Source organism: Rhinolophus hipposideros (genome assembly GCF_964194185.1).
Source record: "Rhinolophus hipposideros genome assembly, chromosome: 5".
NCBI lineage: Eukaryota > Metazoa > Chordata > Mammalia > Chiroptera > Rhinolophidae > Rhinolophus > Rhinolophus hipposideros.
The window spans coordinates 101,017,511-101,043,412 of NC_138051.1; the positions used below are offsets into that span (position 1 = coordinate 101,017,511).

The 25,902-nt window shown below is 48.9% G+C and overlaps 1 protein-coding gene across 31 annotated transcripts in view; it reads left to right on the top strand.

The window, feature by feature from the left end:
* Positions 1-810: 810 nt before the first annotated feature.
* Positions 811-25,902, top strand: part of KLC1 (kinesin light chain 1) — a 54,846-nt gene continuing 29,754 nt past the window's right edge. For 21 of the 31 annotated variants that reach the window (XR_013993469.1, XR_013993470.1, XR_013993471.1 and 18 more), the window contains exons 1-6: positions 859-1,057; positions 17,349-17,447; positions 17,852-18,113; positions 20,283-20,513; positions 23,036-23,114; positions 23,537-23,762. Coding sequence is in view for 28 of the 31 variants with exons in the window: in XM_081050393.1 (XP_080906519.1) it covers positions 17,853-18,113; positions 20,283-20,513; positions 23,036-23,114; positions 23,537-23,762 (797 nt within the window). In the remaining 3 variants the exon portion in view is untranslated. Of the gene's footprint in view, positions 1,058-1,293; positions 1,473-17,348; positions 17,448-17,851; positions 18,114-20,282; positions 20,514-23,035; positions 23,115-23,536; positions 23,763-25,902 lie in introns of those variants that run through there. The other 10 variants (XM_081050374.1, XM_081050370.1, XM_081050388.1 and 7 more) reach the window with 6 other exon arrangements.

Sequence of the window (25,902 nt, forward strand, 5' to 3'; positions counted from 1 at the left end):
GCGCTTACTTCCCGGTCACTGCGTAGTGGCAGGCTTAAACCCGCTGCTGGTGCGGGTGATAACATCTGAAGAGGACAGTCGTTCCAAAGGAAGGCGGGGTGGGCGAGTGGCTCGGGAACCCCTCTGGGTAACAATGCGCGGGGCCCTGCACTCCAGCCCTCGGCAGGCACCTGGAGCGGGGGTTCGCTCCTCCCCAGCTGGGGCAGCCCAAGCAAGCTGCGCCCTCCTGGCCGGCTGCTGAGTCAGGCCTGCAGCGCGGCCGGCCGCCCGACGAGGCCCGGGAGCCTGCCCTTCAGGCCGGCCAGGAGGTCGTGGCAGCACCGCCAGGGGCGTGCACTGGCGACGGCTGCCCGGCTGGGACGGCGGTGGGTGGCATCTCCGCTCGGGCCAGGCACCGGCGGTCACGCGGCCGCCCCTTCCCCTGCTGCCCGCCTGAGCTGCAGTTCACGTCCCGGTGCTGAGGGGAGGGCCTGGGAAGTCCCAGAGCCCCGATTCCGGGGGCCAGGCTCGTGCGGGAGGGAGGACGGCCGCCGGGCTTTGCCTCGCCCCCCAGGATCCCTCCTTAAGGGGCGGCAGCAAGCCCTCCCGGCGCCGGAAAGGCTGCAAGGGGCACAGGACGCGTGAGGTCGGGCTCGGCACACACAGCCCGCTACTCCTGACCCCTGAGAGCGGCAGGCCGGCCAACACGCCCGCCGCAGCCCCCGCGAGGGGAGGCCGCCGCCCACCGGGCCTCGCCCGCCCCGCCCACCCCGCGGCGGCGGGTGACGTCACGGCGGCGCGCGGCATTGTGGGGCGGGGCGCGAGCTGGGGGAGGGACGCCGAGGCGCCATTTTCGGCGGCGGGGCCGGAGCCGGCGGCGCGCGGGACGGCTGCTGCGCGAGGGAGCCGAGGGGACAGCGCGCGCGGGCGGCCGAGGATGCTGCGGGGCGGCCGCGCCGGCGCCCCTCGCTCGTGACCGCGCCCGAGGCGGCCGAGGCGGCGGAGCCCGCGCTCCCCCGTCCGCGCCCGCGGCCTCCGGTGCTGACAGCGCGAGCGCGCGGCCCGCGGGAGCAGCACGGTGAGTGCGGCGGGCTCGGGCCTCCGCCGTGTCCGCGCGGCCCGGGCCTCGGAGGTCCCGCATCCCCGCCCCGGCGTCGGGCTCGGCCCCGCTGCGGGCGTGGCGGGCGTGGCGGCCGCGCGGGGGCTGTGGGCGCCCCCGGGAACGCGGCGCGGCGGGGCCGCCGGGGGGGCGCCGCGGGCCTGGCTTTGTCCGAGTCCTGCCTCTTCCTTCCGGCCGCCGCCCTCGCCCGCGGCGCCGCCCTGGGCCGACGCGCCGGTCGCGCTCGCGGGTGGGAGGCGTGCGGGTTCCCCGGAGAGGCCGCTGCCGCCCTGCGGCGCCGCGTGCGCTCGCGCCCAGCCCGACGCGGAGGGGCTCGTCGGCGGGGCCTGCGGAGCTTGCGGTGGCGGCCGCGGGACGGCCGGTCGGCGGTCAGGTTTGCTGCAGCTCTCTCCTTAAAACAGTAACGTAAAGCACCACAAAAGTAAAATCAACGCCTGGTGGGTTGCATGGCTTTGTAACTTACACTGTGTAGATCCAGGTAGTTTTGTTAGAAATTTTGTATTGTTGCTTATTGCTGCTTTGTTATTGAGCACGTTAAGACTGCACAGTAAGCGTCGGATAAGGAGTGCTGGCAAAAGTGATTTTTTTAAAGTGTGTGACCAACAGAAAATTCGAGATAAAGCATTTAAAACGTTATGTAAAAGGGCAGTTGGTTCTTTGACTCTGCCCCGATCCAAGGCTGTTTGGTTTCGCCGTTGATCATACTCATTTTCCTGAACGACTAACCGTCGATCGGAATCGGGGCCTCAAAATGCATTGTAACAGGTCAGTGAGAAAGCCGTCAGGAAATTGGAATGACGTCCCCAAATCTCATAGTCTTGTTACAGTTCTGGATTTACCTGTTTCAGGGACTGGCGACAAGGCGTTGTGGGAAAATGGATTCTTCGTTCTGTGTCCCAAGCACCTAAGAATACAACGATAGGAAGCGTTACAAATTTCAGATTGGGGGGACCTCGTGCCTGAGGGACGGCAGGTGCCCTGAAGAGCCAGTTCCTGCGGGGGTCTAAGTGCGGCCTCACGTTGCGGCGGCCGGCGCCCTGGCTGTGTGCTCCCCAGGCCGGGGGAGACCCAGGCTGTGACCTCGCCTCGCCTGGCGGTGTCTCCCCAGAGCGCGCGGGCCTGGTAGAGGCAGAAGGACGAGCAGGGAGTCCGGACAGGGATAGCTCCAGCCAGGCGGGGCCGGGAAATGCCGCTGGGGGGTGGGGAGGGGCACAGAGTAGCTTCACTATTTCACAGCACCTAAAACCTTGCCCACGGTTACTTAAAAATTATACGTTCTAAGTGTGTTTCATATGTTAAGAATACGTAAGTCAATATGTAGCTTTTCATGCGGGGCTGTAAACTATCTCAAAACAATTGCGTACAAAGAATACCAGAAATAGAAAAGTAAAAGGTTGAATAAAATGTAGGATTTGTATAATCGGAAAACACGCGGAATATGGGAAGCCAGAGCTTTATGTAATAAAGAAGTGTTAGTAGCATCGTAAATGAAAGTACAGGAAAGTTTTAAATGTCAGATGGTTAGCATATTAAGATTGTGAAAACATGGTCTGAAACTTGGTCTGTGGAGACTCAACCAAACGGCAGGTGATGTGCTAATTAGTAGCTGCTGATACGGAGATAAAAGACAGGCGATAAAAGACAGTCGCTTGCCATCCTTTAGGAGCTCACAGTCTGGAGGGAGACCGGAAATGCAGGAATGCCGCGGGTTAGGTTAACTGATGCCCTGAGGACAGATTCTGAATGTGAGATGGGAAGAAAAGTACAAATTGGCCAAATGACAGGTGGGGTTGGAAGTAGTGGCTCCGCAGGAAGCCCTGAGGTGGTGCTGCGTGGAGGGGCCTGCTGGGGGGGGGGGGGAGTGGGAAGAGGAGATCGGAAAAGGCTGTGAGAGTTTGCCTAGGGGGTCCCTCCATCCTGCATGGAGGAGGGAGGATGGGGGATTCTAGTCAGGAGTGCCCTGGGTGGTGCGGCAGGTGCTTTGAACTGAGATGAGACTAGCTAGGAAACCATTAACCCAATATATGGTGATGGAGGAAGAACTGACTCTGGGTGGTGAACACACAATGGAATTTATAGATGATATAATACAGAATTGTACGCCTGAAATCTATGTAAATTTACTAACAATTGTCACCCCAATAAATTTAATTAATTAATTAAAAAAAAAGAAACCATTAACCCCAAGTGAGGACAGAGAGCTTCTGCGTTAGGGTAGTGACAATAGGAGCAGAACGCATGGATTAGTGCCCTTGATTTGGGACTGGGTAGATGGGAAGGGCGGGGCTGCAGGGGGAGGGAGTGATGGGCAGCGTTGGCAGCCACAGCAAACTGCTAAGCCCGAGTGGGCTCATGCCACCCTGCTGAGATTTTGCCAGTGTCCTAGAAGCACCCCCACCCATCTCTCCCTCATCTCCCTGCTCATCCCGTCTGCTCCTCGGGTTAGCGGTGTGTCCAGGCTTCCCCACCTGGTCCTTAGCCCTCCTCACGACCTATTACATACATAATTTTCTTTTGTTGTTTTCTTATTTAGTTTATTGTCTGTCTCCTCCACTTAACCTCCATAATCTCCACGAGGGTGGGGTGTTTACCGATGGTATTCATTGTCAGTGCTTGGCATGAAAGCACTTAATAAATGTGTATTGAAGGAATGCATCTGGAGTGACTTTCTCGTCTCTAATATGGGTGACTCACTGGCTGGTGACACCCACCAGTATGGGGAGCATGGGAGAAGGGGGAGGACACTCAAGCTTGGTTTTGGGTTGGTCAAATCTATCCAAAACATGCAGGTGGGCAGCTGGAGAGTCAGATCAGGCACTCAAGACCAAGACTTAGGCTTGCAGACAAAGATTTGAGAGACCTCAGCATACTGTCAGTCGCTGGCCAGTCCCATGGTCTGTCACCCTCTCCTAAAGGGCTTCTGACTGGTAGAGACAACGAATGAGCCCTGGGAAATGAGGGAAGAGGAGTAGGTCAGTATCAAAGTGGGTAAGAAGTTAAGGAAGAGTTGGAGAGAAGAATGTATTGGATTTGGCTTCCAGGAGGTTATTCACGCCCTACGTTTTTCTTGAGACCATTACTTATTAAGGAAGGAAGGGCTGATTCAGAGACGACCTGCATTCTTTCTCCAGTGCGTCCTGTGTCACTCTGCCCTGTAGCCTCCTGGTTCCGAAACTGTTAGATCAAAAATTAGGGTTAGGATTTGATTTTTAACTAATTTTTGCAGGCAGATGAAAGCAATTTGGATCTGTGCTTTTGAACATACTTGGTATGTTATCTGTGCTGAAATAGAGTGAGCATCAACAGGACCAGCATTTTAAGCTGAGTGATATGCATATGTAAGGTGGAAGTTACTTCCTGGCTTCTGAGGCAGAATTGTGGAGTATAAGCAGTGCTGGCTGCTGGCGCTCAGCCCACAGTACTCCTTTCTTGGCTTTGCTTTTCTTATTTATTTACTTTTTTTAAAGGAGGGCGCAGCTCACAGTGGCCCATGAGGGGATCGAACCAGTAACCTCGGTGTTATTAGCACCATGCTCTAACCCACTGAGTAACCGGCCCTCCTCCTCGGTTCTAAAATACCCTAGTTACTTCAGTTTTATGCTTGGATAGTTCCCTGACTTAGGTGATGTAATGTGGAAACGTATGTCCCAACCTCTGAAGTTTGCTGTCCTACCTAATAAAACTGATAAGAGTGAAGTTAGCGCCATCCCAGACAAAACTGGTGCTGCGGTCACCTCCATTCTACTGTGCGGGAAGTGGCTGGTTAGACAGAGGTGGACGGCAGTGAGGTCCGGCTTCTGGCGCAGGTCCTTTGGCTTGTGCAGTTCAAGCTTTGGGCCACCTTGCTGTCATGGATCGCGATAAGCTAGCTGGGCCCAGCCCCCCAGTTGCCTTCACCTGGAAACCCTCGCCCCAGTTCGTTTCAGAAGCTCAGGTGGTACGGCGTGGCCGCCGTGTGTTGACTTCTTGGGGTCACGTTTCCTGTGCCGTGTCTTGGCCACGTGATGTCGTGGTGCTTGGTCTTCACAGAGCTTGCCTGGGATAGGCGGGCATCAGTGTCCACTCTTTATACGGTGCAGACAGGCGGTGGGTTTATCTTAAACCCACTGTTTCAAGAGGACTTCTTTTATTTCTTTTATTTATTTATTTACTTACTTACTTAAAGATTTTATTGGGGAAGGGGAACAGGACTTTATTGGGGAACAGTGTGTACTTCCAGGACTTTTTTCCAAATCAAGTTGTTGTCCTTTCAGTCTTAGTTGTGGAGGGCGCAGCTCAGCTCCAGGTCCAGTTGGCGTTGCTAGTTTAAGGGGGCGCTGCCCACCATCCCTTGCGGGAGTCAAACCTGCAATTTTGTGGTTGAGAGGACACGCTCCAACCAACTGAGCCATCCGGGAGCTCAGTGGTAGCTCAGCTCAAGGTGCTGTGTTCAATTTTAGTTGCAGGAGGTGCTGCCCACCATCCCTTATGAGGAGTCGAGGAATCGAACTGGCAACCTTGTGGTTGAGAGCCCACTGGCCCATGTGGGAATCGAACCGGCAGCCTTCGGAGTTAGGAGCACGGAGCTCTAACTGCCTGAGCCACTGGGCCGGCCCTCAAGAGGATTTCTTTATTGACCAAACGGGAAAAAATATGTTTAAATAATTTCTGTTCTTTTTAAATTGTGGTAAAACCCAAAATTTACTATCCTAACCATTTTTAACTGTACAGATGAGTAGTATGAAGTATATTCACATTCTTGTGCAACAGAGCTCTGAAACTTTTTCGTCTTACAAAACCCCAACTTAATACCCGATAAATAACAAGTCCCCCTTCCCCAGCCCTTGGTAACCACCTTTCTGCCCTCTGTCTCTGTGAATTTGACCACTTTAGATACTTCGTGTAAGTGGGTTCACACGTGTCTTTTTGTGACTCGCCAATTTCATCAGCATAGTGTCCTCAAGGTTCATCTATAATCTATTATTTTTAACTAAAATATCATTCTAAAGCTGTCTTAGTGTAATATTTATATTAGTTTTCTATTTACTGTGTAACAAATTACAAATTTAGTGGTTTAAAACAATAATTATCTCACAGTGTCTGGGTGGGGGTCTGGGCACAGCTTCTCTGGATCCTCATGAATTCAGGGCTGGTGTAGCTGTGAGTGTGTATGTCTGTGTGTGTGGCTGTGTGTGTGGCTGTGAATGTGGCTGTGAGTGTGTATGTCTGTGAGTGCGTGTGGCTGTGAGCAGAATTCAGGTGGCAGAGTGCAGTTCTTGTGGCCATAGGCCTGCTGTCCTGGTTTCCTTTCTGGCTAGCTGTCAGGCGGGGGCTCTCTTAGTCCCTAAGGGTGGCCTGTATTCCTTGCCATGTGGTCTCCTCCATCTTCAAAGCCAGATATGGAGAACCTCCCGCAGCCTGAGTTCATCTTACACCCTGAGTCTCTGACCTCTAGACCCAGATTTACAGGGTTCATGTGATTAGGTCAGGCCCACCGGAATAATATCCCTATTTTAAGTTTAGCTGATTTGGAACCTTTATTACATCTACAAAATCCCTTTACTACCCAGATTAGTGCTTGATTGAGTAACTGGGAGAAGGTGTGGGTACACCAGGAATCTTGGTGGGTCGTCTTAATCTTACTGTGTTCTCCAAACAAAACCATTCATAACCATCTTTCAGTTATCATTGGAGTAACAATTTCTGAATACATACAGCGTTAAATGTTAGGAAATTCTCCTTTAAGAACATTGAGATATAATTTACATAGTGAAATACGAAGATTTTAAATGTACTGTCCATTCAGTGTTGATGAACGTGTATCAAAATAGAGCCTAGAAAGTTCCCTCACACCCTTTGCCATCACAAGTCATTCCCCCCTGAAGCAACACTGCTCTGATTTCTATACCCATAGGGTAGTTCTACTGATTCTAGAATTTCATATGAAGGAGGTGACAGAATATATATTTTTTGCCTCAGCTTCTTTCACTCTGCATAACATTTCTAAGAGTCACCCGTGTTGTCACAGGTGTCAGCGGTTTGTTCCTTGATTCCTGAGTAGGGTCCTGTTGTGCGGCCATTCCAGTTTAGTCGTTCCTCTCTAGATGCACAGCTGGGGGCACTCATCCTTGTACAAGACTGTGGACATACATTTTCGTTTCTTTTGCTCATGGATACTTAGGAGTAGAATCGCTCGTAGGGTAGCTGTGTGATTAACTCCTTCAGAACGTGCCACTTTTCTGAAGTCGTGGTACATTTCACAGACCCACAACGGTGAGCGAGTGCTCGCGGGTCTCCTGTTCCCTCCTCCTGGCAGAAAGGGAAAATAGCTTTGTCAGACGGTGACTAAGAGGACACACCGGGTACTATGGGAATCCGATGCAAGAGAGTATAAGTACAGAGTAACAAATTACAAATTTAGTGGGGTTTTCTAGGAAATGAGAGACTTTCTTCACTTAATCAAAGCTTGTGCCATCTTTTTTTTCTTGTTTTTAATTTTTAAAATTTTATTCAATGGGGAGACATTGGTTAATAAGATTATATGTTTCAAGTATACAATTCTATAATACAACATCTGTACATTGCATTGTGTGTCAAGGCTCCTTTTGTCACCATATATTGGACCCCCTTTACCCTCTTCTAACCCCACTCAATAATTTTAAATTTTGATGAAGTCCAGTTGATAAGCCTTTTTTCTTTTATGGTTACTGCTTTCTGTTGTCGTCTCTTGTTTGTTTTTAAATCATTAAAAATGTATGGATTGAAAATAAAATAACTATGTCCTTTTGGAAAAACTCATGATACAGACAGGTATACTGAAAGTTGCCCCTTTTCCCATTTCCTCTTCCCTCACCCCCATTCAAGCCGTTGTTTCTCAGTCTAGTTGTGTAGGACACAGCTCCGTGGCCCGTGCTGGTGTTATGAGCCTTGTGCTCCCCCCGGCTCAGGCCGTTGGTTACCGGTTGTTGGTTGGCGGCTCACAGCAGCTCACGCCAACCTCCAGCTGCTCACGGCAGCCCAGCTCCAGGGAGAGCCGTTCACAGTCTTAGCTGTAGAGGGCGCAGCCCACGGCCCATGTGGGAATCGAGCTGAAGACCTCAGTGTTAGGGGCACGGCGCTCCAACCACCTGAGCCACCGGGCTGGCCCCCATTTCCTCTTTTGAGAGAACTGAGTTTTAAAAATGCTTTCTTTAATTGCCTTTCTTTAGTTAGGGAAGAATAGTATTCCATATATAAGTGCCACTGATTAGCACTTAAACACATGAACTTAGTCTTACGGTATTATGTTAATCTGCTGACATTTTTCATTTGGAAATAAAAATGCTCTTTCTACCCCAGAACGAATACTCTGTATTTATATTCTCTCGCATCGGATTCCCATGTTACCCTGTATGTGTTCTCTTAGTCACCGTCTGACGAAGCTGTGTTCCCTTTCTGCTCGCCCAACCCAAGACTTCTGATAGAGACACGACACCGCGTGTTCCTCCTTGTTTTGGGAAAAATCATGTTCTCCTATGGTTCCAAGTACTGCTCTTCTGTCCCTAGAGTGTCTCCTGCTTAAAATCTGCTTCTGAAGAAATGGGCTGCTGGTCTCATGGCAAACAAATGACTCAGTGCTGTGCCTGGCCCCGGGGGAGCCCTGTGCAGCTGTGGGGGGCCAGCCTCCTTATAAACCTTCCCTCACGTGTATCCTGGGTCGTTGGCAGGCACAGTGCACACCTCACAGCAGGTGGTGTGGTTAGTTACTGTAGACCCACCCAGATGACCTACTGGACAGACGCCACTCGACCACCTGAGCAGGGCTGGGGGCGTAGGGGGAAGGACCCAGGGTCCTGACTGCCTTCATTTCTCTAACTCTGTAAGGGCACCACCTCCAGTAGAATCGCTCGGGAGGTTTTAGGCTGCAAACGGAGGGTTTGAAATAGAGAGGCTGTAATCATGGAGTCTTTGATTTTAACATACTTTATAGATTTTGTGATTTTTAGGCCAGCACTATTCATTCGTTCTAGTTCATTCTTGTGATTCAAGTTTAGAAGAGGAGATGAAAAGATTAGATTAGATTAGACTAGAGGAAGATTACATCAGTAGAGTTACAAAGGTAGAAAATGATGAGTCAGTAACAATTCCATTCTCTAAGGGCTCTTTTTTGGCGAGCTCTGGTTGTCTCAGCTGTCAGTTCACAGCCCAGAGGGAGGTACCTGATGGGGCCTCCCATGAGTAGAACAGAGTGATTCTTAGGGAAAGGCTAGGCAATGCGTAGCTGTATAAAATACGTTTAGTATTATAAGGTGGTGTTATGTTAAGAAAATAAAATAAGTCACTATTGTAATACAGACTACAAAGGGACATGGTGTTTATGTTTTTGTCCAAAGATGTCATGGTTTGAAAAAGATTGAGACCCTCCAGGAGACCTTTTTGGATTTTGTTTAAATATGAAGCTTAATTCTGTTATGTAAGCTGGGAAGAGTGACACCCCGTCTCCCCACTGCCTACCCTCTTCTGCGCCACCAGAACAAAACCAAGACATCTGAAAATTCAAGAATTACTGTTTTGTTTTCACTTCTCTTCAAGCAAGTTGTATTCCCCTTTGACTCTTCACTATATAATTTTTGTTCTGAAATTTCAGAAGCAAAAAATATATTTTTACTTTTACTGCTTTCTAGTCACAATCAATCATATATTATATATTTGGAAATTTCTAAGTGCATTGAAGGGGGCTTGAGGTTTTTATTTAATAAAAGGAGAGCATAGGATAAGACTGAGAAATGAAGCTTTCTGTGACTTCTTGACAAAGCTTGAAATAGATTAGGTCCCAAAGTGGGGTTTTGTATTTTGTTTTCTTTGATTTATATCATTTAATTAAAAAAATCTGGATATATTTAATGAGATATGATTCACATATGAAGAAATTCAAAGGGTTGTACAGCTGTCTAGTGTGAGAACGTTTTTATCCTCCAAAATCCTGTTCCATTGGCAGTCACTTCCCACCCCTCGCCCTCCAGTCCATGGCAACCACTAATCTGCTCTGTTTCTGTGGACATTTCATATAAGTGGAATTACGCACTGTGTGGCCTTTTTTTGTCTGGCTTCCTTTAGGTAGCAAATTGTCCATGTTGTAGCATGTATCAGTATTTTGTTCCTTTTGTATCCAAGTAACATTCCTTTGTGTTGCTATACTCTCTTCCGTTTATCCAATCGTCAATTGATGGACATTTGGGTGGTTGCCACATTTTGGCTGTTAGGTGTAATGCCAAAATGTTGGTGTACAAGTTTTTACATTTGTCCAGTATTTTATTTTTTGGAGCATTTGTTTGCAAGTTGTTAAGTAAACATGCTTTCATTGTTCCTGGTTATATGGCCAGGAGAGGAATTGATGGGTCATTCGTTTAATCTTTAAAGTTCTGACAGTTGTATCAGTTAATCCACAACACACCCTGCAATTAATCTTGAGTTCCCAGATACTGAATGTCTTAGTCCACTTGGGTTGCTATAACAAAATACTAGAAGCTGGGTGGTTTATAAAACAAATGGATTCTCACAGCTCTGGAGGCGGGAAGGCCAACATCATGGTCAGCTGGCTGATTCATTGTCTGGTGAGGGCCTGCTTTTGGTTTCCCAGGCAGCTGTCTTCTCGCTGTGTCCTCACATGGCCCAAGGGGTGAGGGAAGTCTTTGGGGTCTCTATTAAAAGAGCACTACTCCCATTTCTGAGGGCTCCACTCGTGACCTGAGCGCCTCCCAAAGTCCCCCTTCCTCCCGAGACCACCCGCTGGGCATCAGGTTTCCTTCAGACCATAGACTGAATATTTATTTCCCTGAATAAACTTGGCTTGTTTTCCACAGACTCATTGGAGGCTCTCTGCTTCTCCACACCCCTCCCTCGCCGTCAGGCCCCCTCTATGCCCAGTGTGCGTGGCTTACAATCATATGTAGAGATGGCTTGGGTCTAGCTGGCTGCCAGAGTTTCCCACTGGTTCTTCTCAGATCTCTCTTAGAAAAACATCTCAAGTGTCGCATTTTGCTACCACTCCTTGCCAGGTAAAGCCCTCTGTCTTCCTCCCTCCACCTTCCTTTTCCTTTTCTGTGCTTCCTTTGCTGTGTCTATAGGAACATCATTTTCCAGCCAAGAACTGTCTGAATAACCCATTGCTTTCTTGGCTGTCTTCCCTCTGTGCTGCAGCCAGACCTGTTGCTTTTAATACCACATTCTTTTTTTTTTTTTTAAAATCGAGATACACATCATATAACATAAAACTTAACATTTGAAAGTGTACAGTTCGGTGATTTTTAAAAAGTTATTCTCTATGTTGGGCAACCACCACCACTAATCTAATTCCACACATTACTTTGAGTGCTTTTTTTTTTTTTTTTTAACTTTCTTTCCCACCATTCACTTTTCCCTCCCTGCTGCCAGAATTTCCTATGACAAAGCCAGGGGAGGCCAAGTGAGCAAGATGATGCTTTTTCCTTCTGGCCTTGGCTCTTTGTTAATTTTTGAGGGGGGGAAGGTTGTGGTAAAATTGGGCAGACTACTGACAATTGTATTGCCTGCTAGTTAGTAGAATGTGTGTGTGTGAGGTCTCGTCTGTGGTCCTCGGAGTGCATGGTACGATGGGTGGTGGATGTGGGGAACGAGATGCCGTGGCGTGACAGAATTCAGCCTGTGTGACCTCGGGCAGTCTTGATGAGTGTCTTTAGAATCCAGCCAGTTCTGGGTTAATTTTTGTGTCTTATAAAATATTCAGTGTATTCAGCATTTCTATTCTGGTCTCAGTGTTAGGTTGGTCTATTTTTATTGTGGCAAAAGGGTCAAATCCTTTCTGTATTTGAGGGTTTAAGAAGTTCTTTGCCTGCCACGCCAGACAGCCCCGTTAGGTGTTACTTGGTTTACTTCTTGGTGAACTCTCAGAAGCACAGCGCGTGTGCACACAGTTCTGTGGCTGGAGACTCACAGGTGCGCCAGGGCAGGTGTGGTCTCTTCCTGTTCTGGGCAGTGCGAGCCCAGGTCCCTTCAACTGTCAGCCTCCTCTGCTGTGAGTGGGAATTACAGTGAGGGTTGACTAAACTACTTACTTACAGACTCTGTTTTGTTCTTATAAAACGACATGCATACAAAAATGCTCCAGAAATGAAAAGGCTGGACAGATCTGAATTCTTAATATACGTGTTACATGTATGCTTTTTTGGTTTTGTTTTTATCAAAATTATATATGTACTTTTGTACTCTATGTGTAGGTTAAAAATAATGCCTTTTTTTTGGATAGTTTAGATTTACAGAAAAGTTGTGAAAATAGTAGAGGTCGTGCATAGCTGCTCTCAGCTTTCCCAGATGTTAGCGTCTCACACGTTTGTGACCACTGAGGACGTAATTATTAACCAGACTCCTCATTTTATTTGGAACTCACTAGGTTTTTCCCTAAAATCCTTGCTCAGTCCCAGGACCCCTTGAAGGACCCCTGTCACATTGCATTTAGCCATCACTTTTCCTGCTCTGTGACAGTTTCTTAGACTTTTCTGGGTTTTGGTGATCTTGAGACTTTTAAGAAGTACTGGTCAGTATTTTGTGGAAAAACTTTCAGTTTGGGTGTGTCTGACGTTTTTCTCCAGGTTAGACTGGGGTTATGGGTTTCAGAAGGAAGACGACTGGGCCCAATTTTGGTTTCTAAAACCATTCTGCCATCAAACAGACCAGGGCTCCTGGGATTAATGGCTGATTCTAGGGCTGTGCAGCGAGGACACAGGATGAGACTGGAGCATCCCTGGTGCCAGAAAGTAAGGAAGCGGCCCAGAAATAAAGGCATGGGAGCGTGGCACAGGAGCCAACTGGAACAATTGGAGTGACGAAGTAAATTACATGGTGTTTTTAGTAATTAGTATTATTTAGGTATAACCTAAAGTAGAATGCAAATACCCACAGTCCACATTGATATAAATGATTAAATAAATAAATGAGGGAAGAGGCAGAGAAGAGACAGTTCTCCCAGAAGGAAGAATTCTAGAGAGCTTGCTCACACTCCCTTTTCATGAGTCTCTCTCCTCCCCACCTGCCCTGCTGAGTGTGGCTGTCGCTTCCTGATGGTGGAGTGTGGGAAGGGATGGTGTGGGGAGTGGACGTCATCTTACACCGGGGACACCTGCACACACTGCCTTGGCCAGGTGATCAAGACCGTCAGTCGAAAGTCAGGTTGAGGACACAAACGCTTGCCATGATGTCGTGAGAACAGTGCACACACGTTTTTGAAGTGTCAGTTTCTTAGTTTCGTAAGATTGGGTTTTTGCCACTCACTTGCTTCCGTTTCCCCTCATCTCAGAAGTAACTGTTTTCAGTTCTTTTCAGTGGAATTAGGTTTTTCGGTAATTACCACCATTTATAAGTAACATGCTAATGTTGCCAGTTACTGACTCCCCACCGGAGAGTATGGACCGACCTCTTCCTTGCTTCTCCTACCACTGTGCAGGCGCACCCCTCCGTGTGGGATTTGTATTTTAATTTTGGGTGGATGGCACCTTACCATTGATGCCTCCCCTCACCCCCCAGCTTCTTCTGCCTCCCTCCGTCTCACTCCAGTTCAAGCCATTGTTTCTCAGTCTGGTTGTGTAGGACACAGCTCCCTGGCCCATGCTCGTGTTACGAGCCTTGCGCTCCCCCCAGTTCAGGCAGTTGCTCGTCGGTAGGCCGCTCACACTGGCTGCCGGCCACTCACGCTGGTCACCGGCCGCTCATGGTGGCCCACAGCAGCCCACGGCAGCTCACGCCAACCTCTGGCTGCTCCCCGCAGCCCAGCTCCAGGGAGAGCCGTTGTTCACAGTCTTAGCTGTAGAGGGCGCAGCCCACTGGTCCACGTGGGAATGGGACCGGCAGCCTTCGGAGGTAGGAGCACGCCCTCCAACCACCTGAGCCACCGGGCCGGCCCAAGTTTTTCTCTTTCTAGACTCCTCCCTTTATTTTGGTTGAACACTTCTTCCAGTAGCACTAGAAAGGGTGCACGGAAGGTAAAATTTTTTGAGATCTTGTGTGACTGAAAATGTCATTTTTCTGTTCTCACTATTGATTGAGAGTTTGGCTGTCTAGAATTCTAAATTGGAAACACTTTTCATTCAGAGTTTTGAAGGTGTTGGTTTAATTGCCTTTTGCTTCCAGTGTTGCTCTTGAGAAGCTTGAAGCCAGCCTAATTGTTTTGTTTTTTTCTACATGACCTTCCCTCTTCCCGGGAGTATGTAAGATACCACAATATTTTTATTTTCTTAAAATCTTTTTTCTGTGGTTGTTAAGCCCAACTCCTGTGCCTAGGACAGTGTCTGGCATAGAGTGGGGGCTCCATAAATGCTGACTCAGTGAGTGGATGTTGCTGCCTTTGGGCTGGGGAGGGGTGTCTCACCTTCCCTTTGGGAGGCGAAGGCCTGCCTGCCAGTTCCAGGCCAGGTCTAGCCTCTCTCTGTGTTGCCCAGCTCAGCGCTTCTCGAAGCTCTCTGCCATGTTTCAGAGGACATAGCAGCCGACCTGCTCAGTTTAAAGCATCGGCCTAATGTTCAGAATTGTCCACTCCCAAGTTTGTCAGTTTCCATCTTCCCCAGCAGCAGTTAATTGTTGTAACTTTGGAGATTTCTCTTTCAATCACTGGTGTGTTAGAGTAAGTAAATCTCACTCCTGTCACAAAGAACACTCTCCCATGCTCGTAACAGCCAGGAGGGAGGTCTGCTACCCAGTGAGACCCCAGGAGGTTTGGGGTCTTACCCCACCCGCCGCAGGCTCTGCCCTGGTCTCTGGATTCAGAGTCCATGCTTGCACCGCACCTGCCATCTCACCTGTCAAGAGAGCCCCCCATCCCCCCAGCTTTAGGACTCTCATTAATTTTCTTTTAAGTGTAAGTTAAAAAAAACCCCTGCCTTAAGCGGCTCTTGTATTTTTGTGTGCGCATAGGTGATATTTGCTACTTTGTTTCTGGTTAAAGCCTTTGTACGAGTGTGAGCCTGAGGTGCTGCTGTCACCAGTTCCGTTACATATTCCTGAAGGAATTAGAACTGGGGTCCTTTAAGTGTATTTATTATAGCTAATTGAGGCATCCCCTGAAAAGTGATTGTCTTTTCATTTTGCTTTTTTCCCCCTGCGTATAAGTCCTATCTTTCATGATTTTTCTGCCATTAAAACCCTCTGCCGCTCTCCCCTTTTATCTCTTTTACATGAACAGAGCTGCCCTCTCTTCCCTTCTTTTCAGCCATCACTCAACACGTAGAGGGTGTGATCCTGACTGTCGTTGTAACTGGACAGGATTGACTCTTAGACGAACTTTTTGTGTTCATACCCCAGAAGCTTTTATTTTCCAGGGGTGGTTTGAGGAATGAGGTTGTTGTCATGTCTTACTAGGTCTAGAGACTTCCCTTTCCACCCCCTGGGTTGATGTTGGAAAAGACTCTAAGACGTTGCTGGAAGGGTTAGGCTTTCTCAGGCGAGGCCACGCGCCTTACGCTAGCAGAGGGCGGAGGTCAGAGCAGTGCGTCTCTGATGCCTTGTTCCGGGGCCTGGCACTGAAGCCTCTTCCCTTTTCTCACCACTGCCCTGCCCTGTTCACCCTCACCCCAGGCTTTTGCCTTCGGAACGCAGGTGTCCTGGGACCTCACTCCCCTTTAATTCTCTAGTCTAGTCTCCAGTGCTGGTTCAACGACCCACAGCTTGATCCAGGTGCTCACAAGCAGTGGGCACTTTCCACCCGGTTGCTCCCATGCTGGCAGTGCCCTCCGCACTCTTCCTGGAGAAGGTGTGCTCACTTGCCGAGACCGGCCTCCCATCCAGTGGAAGTGCTCGCCGCCCCCGTGCCTTCAGACCTTGGTACACGCGGTGGCTTGGCTTGCTTTCTCCTACTAGCCCACGTGCCCCGAGGTGGAGGCCCCGGTCAGTCTGGCTATTCCAGGGTCTCCTCAGAGTGCATTTTAGTAACACGCTGTCTGTCTAGTTTGGGAAAGAAAAGAATAAAGGTGCATCATTTGGAAATAATGCACAATACTTCACTGTCAGAGGTGGAGAGGAGGCCTTCGTGTTTCCTTTCCCCCTTTCGCTAGGGACCCCTGCTCTGGCGGTTCTTCGCGTCACTTGTAGGAACTGTACGCCGAGCTCAGATCTGATCAGCACCTTAGTGTTGGCTCCGCTAGCTGGACACTGGTCCTCCCATCAGCACACGTGCGCGTACGTTGACTGTGTGACAGTCTGAGGATGAGAGGGCATACTTCCCTGGAGTTGCAGTGGGCGCAGAGCCGCCAGCTCAGTAAGACACCGCCAGAAAGGGCCGTCTTTCAGGAGAGCTTGTGTTCAGGAGGAGGAAGGTAGTGGAGCTGCTCTGAAGGCAATGACGTTGACATATGAGTATAATCTGACTTTGTCCACATCACTCCTGGCTGGGCTTTTTTCCCCCTTTTTATTAACTTTTATTTATTTTAAGTTTTTCCAGGGCCCATCAGCTCCAAGTCAAGTAGTTGTTTCAGTCTAGTTGTGGAAGGTGCAGCTCACAGTGGCCCATGCGGGGATCGAACCGCCAACCTTGTTGCTAAGAGCAACAGGCTCTAACTAACTGAACTAACTGGCCGCCCCCCTGAACAGGCTTCCTTTTCTTTTTTTAAAATAAATTTTATTGGGAAACATTGTTTCTCCAGGGCCCATCAGCTCCAAGTCATTGTCCTTCAATCTAGTTGTGGAGGGCGCAGCTCAGCTGCAAGTCTAGTTGCCCGTTTTCAGTCTTTAGTTGCAGGGGGTGCAGCCCACCATCCCATGCGGGAATTGAACCAGCAACTTTGTTGTTAACAGCTCGTGCTTTAACCAACTGAGCCATCCTGCTGCCCCTCCGGAAACTCAGCGGCAGCTTGTTGTCTTCAATCTAGTTGTGGAGGGCGCAGCTCACTGGTCCATGTGGGCAACCCTGTTGGTCAGAGCCCACACTCTAGCCAGCTGAGCCATCCAGCCGCCCTGAATGGGCTTTCTTAATGGTCACAGTTTGTAGCCTTTTTTCCCCAATTTAATTATGGGATTGAAAAACATACACAGAACTAGAGGGATAGTGAAAAGAACTACTGCTTATTGTCAGCAGCCATGACCATTTTGCTGGTGCTTTTTTTTTTTTTTTTTGCTGGTGCTTTTTTATATGCCCTCAGCCCTTTCCATTTTCTTTCTCACTGTAGTATTCTAAATGTCAGTTCCAGACGCTGTGGTTTCCTCCTGTGCTCTCTCGGCTGGTCTGACCCAGTGGGTCATCCTGCTCATGTCACTCTCTTCCGTGTTTCAGACGGATCTAGTCCTCCTCCTGCCACTCTGATTGTTCCCGTGTTCCTTTGCTGGTTTTCTTTCTCCTTCCTGCTGTGACCACGTCTCAAGGCTTTGTCTGGTAAATATGTTACCAAGAATTTATTGTCCCTTTTGCAGTTAGTTCATTCAGGGAAAAAAAAGCTTGCAAACATTAGGGAAAGTTTAGTTCACTGAGGCTATGTATTTTGGAAATGCCATTTGGGTGTTTTGCTACTTTTAATCTTTGTCATTAATTCAATTGCTGTCATTTCTTCCATAAAAAAAAAATTCAGACATAAGCCAGAAAAGTAATTAAATTGGTCTACAAAGGAAAAACAGAAACAGTACAGAATATAGTATTCCAAGGTAATAAAACATACACATATTTATTATTCACCTATAAAAACGTTAATTTAAAAGTATTCATATGTGTACTTTATTAAAGATGTAATGTAAATTAAACCCATAATGGATGTCTAGTTTTTTTTTCTTTCTCTGTTCTAGAATGTATGACAACATGTCCACAATGGTATACATAAAGGAAGACAAACTGGAGAAGCTCACGCAGGATGAAATTATTTCTAAGACAAAGCAAGTGATTCAGGGGCTGGAAGCTCTGAAGAATGAGCACAATTCCATTTTACAAAGTTTACTGGAGACGCTGAAGTGTTTGAAGAAAGATGATGAAAGTAATCTGGTGGAGGAGAAATCAAACATGATCCGAAAGTCCCTGGAAATGTTGGAGCTCGGCCTGAGTGAGGCACAGGTATCAGTCAGTGTTGCAGATATGAACATGAGCTTGGCAGTAGGGGGCAATGGAGACTTCGTTTGAAATATGCAGCTCAACTTAACTAGAGGGAAGCTATTTATGGAATAACAGATCAACCTAGATGTATGTTATAGAAGTGATGGTTGATTTGGGCATGTCGAAATTTTACAAAGTGTGTGTCCTTAGGATTTCACTGGGCTGCACACATCAAGAAAAACACCCGTGGCTTAACCGTCCTAGACGCGTGTAAGACAAACACCAAGGCAGGCCGTCCCTCGTAGACAGGTCTACAGCTGCGGTCATCAGGACGCCCAGGCCCCTCCTCCTTCTGCTCTCCTCCCAGGCAGCCTCTCCTGGACTGAGCCAGAGCTCCAGCTGTGGCACAGGACCCCGTTCTTGATGGGAAGGGCAGGAAGGGCAGTGCCTCCTCCCTTTACTTCCTCCAGCTTGGGCACAATACTGCTTAGATTCCATGGCCCAAACTTGGTTCCATGCTCACACTCAGTGTGAGGGAGAGTGGGCACGTCGTCTTGCCCACTTGAAATGCCAGGTTTAAGCCTAAGCAGGAAGGGAGCGTGGGTGGTGGCCGACAGCTAGTGGCCCCTGCAGTACCCCAAGACAAGATTGCCAGAGTGTTTGACCAAACTGTGTTTCTGTCGTGCTAGATGGAGAGTTGAGACACTTGGAAACGCCCAGGTGTCCCCTCCCCGTAGCTTTTGGCTTAGCCAACAGATTGTAGGTCAGTCAATGCACTACCCATTGGCTTCTTCCTTTCTTAGCTCTCTTTTTGTGGGTGAATGACTAAAGCAGAAGTGCAGCTGCTGAGTTCCCAGTTTCTGCTTTCACGGAGGAAATCTCGCTGTGCCACAGTGACTGCCTGTCCCTGGTTCTAGAATTCTTCATTGTCCCATGTTATCGCCTCTAATTAAAGGACAAACTTCATGTAGTTATTGTGAATCTATTGCTTTCCAAGTTATGTTGTTGAAAAGCAATACCAATCTGAGCATCCTTTTTAGTTTGGCAGATGTTAGTGTTAAAAAAAGAACGCCCACCTGCTGGTGCTTCAGGTTCTAAACCTAGGAGGGTAGTAAAGACAGAGAGGCAGGTGCACGGGCTGAAGGGAACAGGCTGAAGCCCGCTCCCCATTCTTCCTGACATTTCCGTGAACTTGTAGGCAGGTCTGTCTCTGAAACCAATCAGTGCACCACAGGCAGAGCCCCGGGGAGCCACCAGCATGTATGATATGCACCTACGCCCACGGAGGTCTGTCTGCCCCTTCCCACCCACTCTCACAGAGTGACCTGCACTCTACATATATGAATGCATGTGCACACGCCCTCATGTTGGAGAGGGGCTCGGAGAAACTGCTGGAGCTGTCCAGATACAAAGTGCAGAAAATAGAGCTTTATCAGAAGAGTAGCTGCGTGTCCATTGTTAGTGCATTTGAGATGCTCAAACAGAAAAGAACAAGTATGTTTTCTATAGATGTTCTGAGCACGCCATTTTTTTATTACTTTCAAGTGTACAGAACAACATAGTGATTAGCCATTTACACTCCTCACAGCGTGATCATCCCCCCAAGTCGACTACCCCTCTGACACCGTACATACATATGTGTATTTATACACACACACACACACACACACACACACACACACACACACACACCTATATATGTCTCCATCTGACACCCTACAGTTTTTATACCATTATTGACTATATTCCCCATACTGTATTTCACATCGCCATGACTATTTTGTGACTAATTTGTACTTTCTAACCCCCTCATCTTCTCCCCCACACCCCTAACCCGCCTCCCATCTAGCAACCATCAGCTTGTTCTCTGTCTATGAGTCTGTTTTGTTTATTTGTTTATATTGTTCTTTAGATTCCACCCATGAGCGAGGTCCCATTGCACCTGTAGTCCTCAGTCTGACTTATTGCACTCGGCACAGTGCCCTCCAGGTCCACCCGTGTTGTCCCACAACACACACTCCTCCTTATCATGGCCGCGCTGGCCTGTGCCTGAAGGGCGGAAGTAGCAATAAGAGGCAGATTGCCTTCTGTGCTCTCGAGACCGTGTCTGCAGGTGTGAGCTACAAGCACAGCACACTTGCACATTGGTCGGACAGAATGCTGCCGTGCTAAACTCTCCTGTTTGTCTAGGTCATGATGGCTTTGTCCAACCACCTGAACGCCGTTGAGTCGGAGAAGCAGAAGCTGCGTGCGCAGGTCCGTCGTCTGTGCCAGGAGAACCAGTGGCTGCGGGACGAACTGGCCAACACGCAGCAGAAGCTACAGAAGAGCGAGCAGTCTGTGGCTCAGCTGGAGGAAGAAAAGAAACATCTGGAATTCATGAACCAGTTGAAAAAATACGACGATGACATTTCTCCATCCGTAAGTGGCTCTGTTGGAGTGTGGCGCCGACAGTTACACGGACAGCCGGGAGGTTGTTTCAGTAAAGCTGTCAGTGTTTTCCTGTCGCCTCTAGCGACTGCATTTAGCAAGGTCAAGGATTGTAGTCTTGGGACTGAGACCCTGGGCGTCATCCGTTTTCTCTCTGTCGTATTCTTTTCATATGTGTGTTTTAGAACAATGGTCAGAAAATATAAAAATACTTTGTAAATATAAGGTATAGGGTAGAGAGGTGGAGGTCTGAATGTCCTAACCCAGTGCAGTCTGGCTTCCATGCCCATTGTGCTGCTGGAAGTCTCCTTCAGGTCAGCAGTGACCGATCTAGTCGTCCGTAATCCAGACGCAGGGCTAACTGGAGCTTATGGTGCTGTGGGCCTTGACTTGGTCTCTGAAACCCTTCCCTGCACCCAGGCCCCCGGCTGGGTCTCCTGCTTTTTATTCATGCCTCCTTCTTGGCCTGTCTTGTCAGCTCATCTTGTGCCTGGAATGTGAGAGTTCCCTAAGGAGCTCAGGTTTTCCCTTTTTCTCTTGGCTTTTTTGGATGTTTATCCCAGTCTTGATTATTTTCATTCACCATTTATTTCTGATTCAGTTAACTTTAAAAAAAGCCCTTTTCATTTTAGGTTCATAGAGAAGTGGAAAAGATAGTAAAGAGAATTCCCATGTACCCTCTACCCAGTTTCCCTAAGGTTCCACATTGTATTCGGAACGAATGTTTGTTAGATGCCTGTGTGTGCTAGGCATGTCCACTGCATAACCTGTGTTCCAGTGAGTTCCACATGGCGTCTCCATCCTAAGACTGTTGGAACAGTCTTGAGCATTGCACTGGAAGACCTGCACTACCCCGTGTCTTGGTCGGCCGGGGCTGCCATAACTAAAACCGAATACTGCGCGGCTTAAACAGCAGACCCTTCTCCGTGCTGGAGTCTGGCAGCCTGAGATCAGGTTGCCACACGGTTGGTTTCTGGTGAGGACTCTTCCTGGCTTGCAGAAGGCCACCTTCTTGCTGGGTCCTCACATGGTGTCGTGGGGCAGGGAGAGAACACACTCTGGTGTCTCTTCTTATTAGGGCTCTAATCCCACCATGAGGGCCTCCGCCTCATGACCTCATCAAAACCTAATTCCCTCCAAATACCCAGTCTTTAAATACCTCCACACTGGGGGTTAGGGAATTCAACGGAAGATTTTGGGGGCACACATAGCACCCTGTTTTATTAGGCTTACTATTTCTCCCTTGTATCTCTAGGTCAGGCGGAACTAAATGTGTTGATTTAAAAGACGTACTGCCACAGGCTACTGTGGGAATAAGAATGAGTGGAGCTGTTGGTGCCAGCCGGTGGTTCCCCAGCATACTGGGTGATGCTGGGCAGTGGAGCTGGCTTCATAGCTTAGACTTTGCAGACTTTTATTTTGAAAAACTGTCTAGCGTGGAGGAGCGATGCAGTGAGTAGCTGTGCCTCCCCTTTTAGGGTACGTGAGTGATTGTTCCTCCGAACGTGGTCCTCACGCCTCCTGCCATATGCCCCTGCTATTGCTGGGGGCACCAGCATGAGGACACTCCCATGGAGCCCAGGGTTAGGGTCACGTTCAGGAAATGAACACAGGCACAATACTTCATCTGCTTTGCAGTCCACATCCTGCTTTTGCTAATTGTCTCAGCAGCGTCGCCTAGTGTTTTTTCACTCCAGTTCATGATGCGGTTCAATGTCACAGGCATGTAGCTGTCATGTCTGTTTAGTCGTCTTTCCTCTGGGAGAAGACGTTTCCAGTGAGAGTCTGTCTGTCATGACATTGCGCTTTAGAGGGCTACAGTCAGCACTCGCAGGCCTTCCTCAGTTGGTCTGTGATGATTCTTCTCAAGTGCACCAGCTCCTGCAGCCCACACAGGCCATTATAAGGGACGGGCGTGTGTGCTTCTCCGGTGATCCCTCCCACGGCGAGCGGCTGTGTCCCCAGGGGTGCTGTGTCTCACCTGATCAGCTGTCTTCTGTTTCCCCATTGCGAGGTCACTGCTTGGACCCTGCACTAAGCACTGGGCTGTGGAGACATGAGTCCCACCTTGTACAGCTGGGAGTTTCCCTAGTGCTCTGGGGCCTGAGTGGAGGTGGTGGACGGGAGGCGTGAATCCAGGCTGCAACGTGCACAGATGTGCCATTTTCATGTTTTTACGTACTTGGTTTTCAAATAAAATTGGTTCAAGGAAGGGTTTTCCTGTTCTGTTTGAACTTCCTTAGAGGAGAAGAAGAATCTAAAGCATAGAGATGCCGTCCTGGTCTGTTTTGCCAGCCCTGGCCTGCACTAGTGTTTTGAGTTCTAGTCAAGCAAGGTTTTTAGTACTCTTTACTAAATTGATGGATAAGCCAAGTTGTGGATAATCTTATATTTGATCTGAAAAAATGGACCATCTTTTCTAAGACTTAATAACATGAAATTTATATCAAAGGTTTACAGTACAGGATTTATGGTACTCATAAGACTAAGATTGTCCCTGGTTGGTCTTACAGGACGACAAAGACACTGATTCCACCAAAGAACCTCTGGATGACCTTTTCCCGAATGATGACGACGACCCCGGGCAAGGAAGTAAGTGGGGAGCAGCGGTTAGATGTCAGCATACCCCGTGATTCTGGGCCTCGCAGGAGCATGTGCCCACTTGTGCTTTGTGTTGCCCAGAGAGTTTCAGGTCGTTTCCTCATTAGGATGTAGTAGTAGTTAGACCAGCCCCTTGGAAGCAGCCATGCACACACAGTCCAGCTGCCATCTGAGGATTTGTAGACTGAAAAAGGCAGAATTTGTTTTCTGGGTGCTGAGAGAAGTGTCGCTGCACCGCCAGGATCATCGTGCCCCCGGCCAGTTACCGAGCCTACCCAGCTCGCCTGGGGAGTGTGGGTGGGTTTCTGTGGATGGGTGCCCCTCCGGCCTGGACCAAAACCAGAGGAGGCCGCTGTGTTACCGGGTGGGTATAGGTGGTCTCTTGGCACCTCTGAAGCGACGTGTCTCTGTAGTTCAGCAGCAGCACAGCAGTGCAGCGGCCGCCGCCCAGCAGGGCGGCTACGAGATCCCCGCGCGGCTGCGCACTCTGCACAACCTGGTCATCCAGTATGCCTCGCAGGGCCGCTACGAGGTGGCCGTGCCCCTCTGCAAGCAGGCGCTGGAGGACCTGGAGAAGACTTCCGGCCACGACCACCCCGACGTGGCCACCATGCTGAACATCCTGGCACTGGTCTACAGGCGAGTACTTTCACTGTGTCCACCTCAGCAACTTGCCCTTACCATCCATTTCTATATACCCGTGTGAGCTGCTTCTCTGACCTTATCATTCACTTTTCTCCAAACAGCCAGCGGTTAAATTAAACACATTCAGCAAGCTCTGTGATTGGGGGTCACCCCGTGGCACAGATACTCCTGGAGCCACCCAGTTCAGCCTTTCTAGAACAGCCCTATGTGCCCTTCTCTCTGGTTAAACTAGACTCTTGATTTCTTCCCACAAAACCCTGTGCCCGGTTATGCCGGCCGGTGTCCTCCCCACCTTCCTAGGGCCTTGTGAATGCCCTCTCCTGTCAGAATCCAGGCTCCACTCACCGTGTCCCCCACCAGTCCTGTGACACTTGTGCATCATGCTTGGCAGGGGGGTCATTACAGTGCTGTTCTCTCCTCTCCCGGGTAGTGAGTCCTGGGTGTTGAGAGCCAGGCTGTCTTCCGTGCCCACCTCTGGAATCCCTCCGCGTCTTTTCTAACGTAGAAACCCTTGGTAAACACGGTGACTGGAAGCAAATAGTTTGCCCTGTGGCATTGGGGCTCTTTGTCCGCTTGAGTCTTCTCGCCGAACTACCCTGAAATAGAGCAGATCAGGTGAGCAGGTTCTGAGGAGGGAGAAATTATTGACACAGCAGGATAGGCTTCCTGTGGACCTTCCAGTTGTATGGGTTTCAGTTACCTGCTTCATTTCTCCTCATTGGTTTGGTTGCTTCAGTTCAGCAAACATTTTTGAGACCTAAGCATATGAAAGACTTTGGGCTGGTTCCGGAAGGCCTTAAGGATGAATACAAAATTCTTGTTCTGAAGGAGGAGCTGGGTCACTGAACTGGAAGTCAGGAGAATTCAGTTTGTATATGCTAAGTGGCCACTAGACACCCGCTGTTGTCCAGAGCCTTTGACTGTCTGAGCCTCAGTTTCCCCCTGTGGAAAATGGAGGTGGTTAGAATGCTCGCTCAGAGGCCAAGGGAAGGATTGTGGTGACGTGACACTTGCTACTGACTGGCAGACGTGACATGTTCAGAGACCAGTGTCTCAGTCTGTTTCTAAAGGAACTTAAAACTACTCAGAAAACAGGCTGTTATTAGGTTGGTACACAAGTAATTGCAATTTAAAAGGTTAAAAATAATTGCCAAAACCGCAGTTACTTGTGCACCAACCTAATACATTCATATGTAATTTCTGAAGCAGAAGACTGCGGTGTTAATAAAATAACACCGAAGTGTGTTCATGGACAGAAAGGTTCTTTCCCGTTGAGAGGATTGGGGAAGGACTAACGGAGGCTGGGAGTGCTTTCTGGGCCTTTGAAGGGCAGGTAGGACTTTGCAAGTGCAGATGGGTGTGTCTGCGGCACACTCCTGAACCGTTTGGCAATGTTCGTAGGCACCTGAAGAGTGGTCGTGACAGGTGGCACTGGCAGGGGCTGGACCTGGCCAGGGAGGCCCCGAGGGCTGGCTGAAGTGCCCCTGTGGGGAAGAGCAGGCCCTGAGCTGTGTCTTAGAAGAGTCATTTTGGGGAGGTACACAGGACAGTGTGGGAGGAGCCTGGAGTTAGGGAGGCTCGTGTAGGATCTTGGGAGTGTGGAGATGGGAACCTGAGTAAGGAAAGGGGCAGTGTGCAAGTGAAGGAGAAACGGGCTCAATGAAGAGAAATGGAATACAGCCAGCCATCCATAGAGATAAGTGATTTCTTTAAAAAACACAAAAAAAGTCAGCTGCCATAACAACACTTCGACAATTCTGCACTTGTCAGCAGGACAGTCTTTTTCATGACTGCATAGTACTCTGTTTTATGGATATTCCTGAATTTTCGAGACAATTTCCTGTTGATGGACATTTCAGTTTGCAGATTTTTAATGTTAAACTGTAGGAATTCCTTAGTTACAGGGATTTGCATGTAAAATCTGGATAGATTGCGCTAAAATTCATTCCAAAAAGGTTTTTTTCACAAATGTATATGCCTACTAACAATCTGAGAATTTCTGGCTAACACTCGATATTATTATAATTAAATGAAATAGAAAATGCACGTAGAACATAACTGGCTTTTGCTCCTGTCATACGTGAGTGTGTGTGGTCACAAATGCAGCACTGTGCTGGGTCCTGAGAAGCCCGTG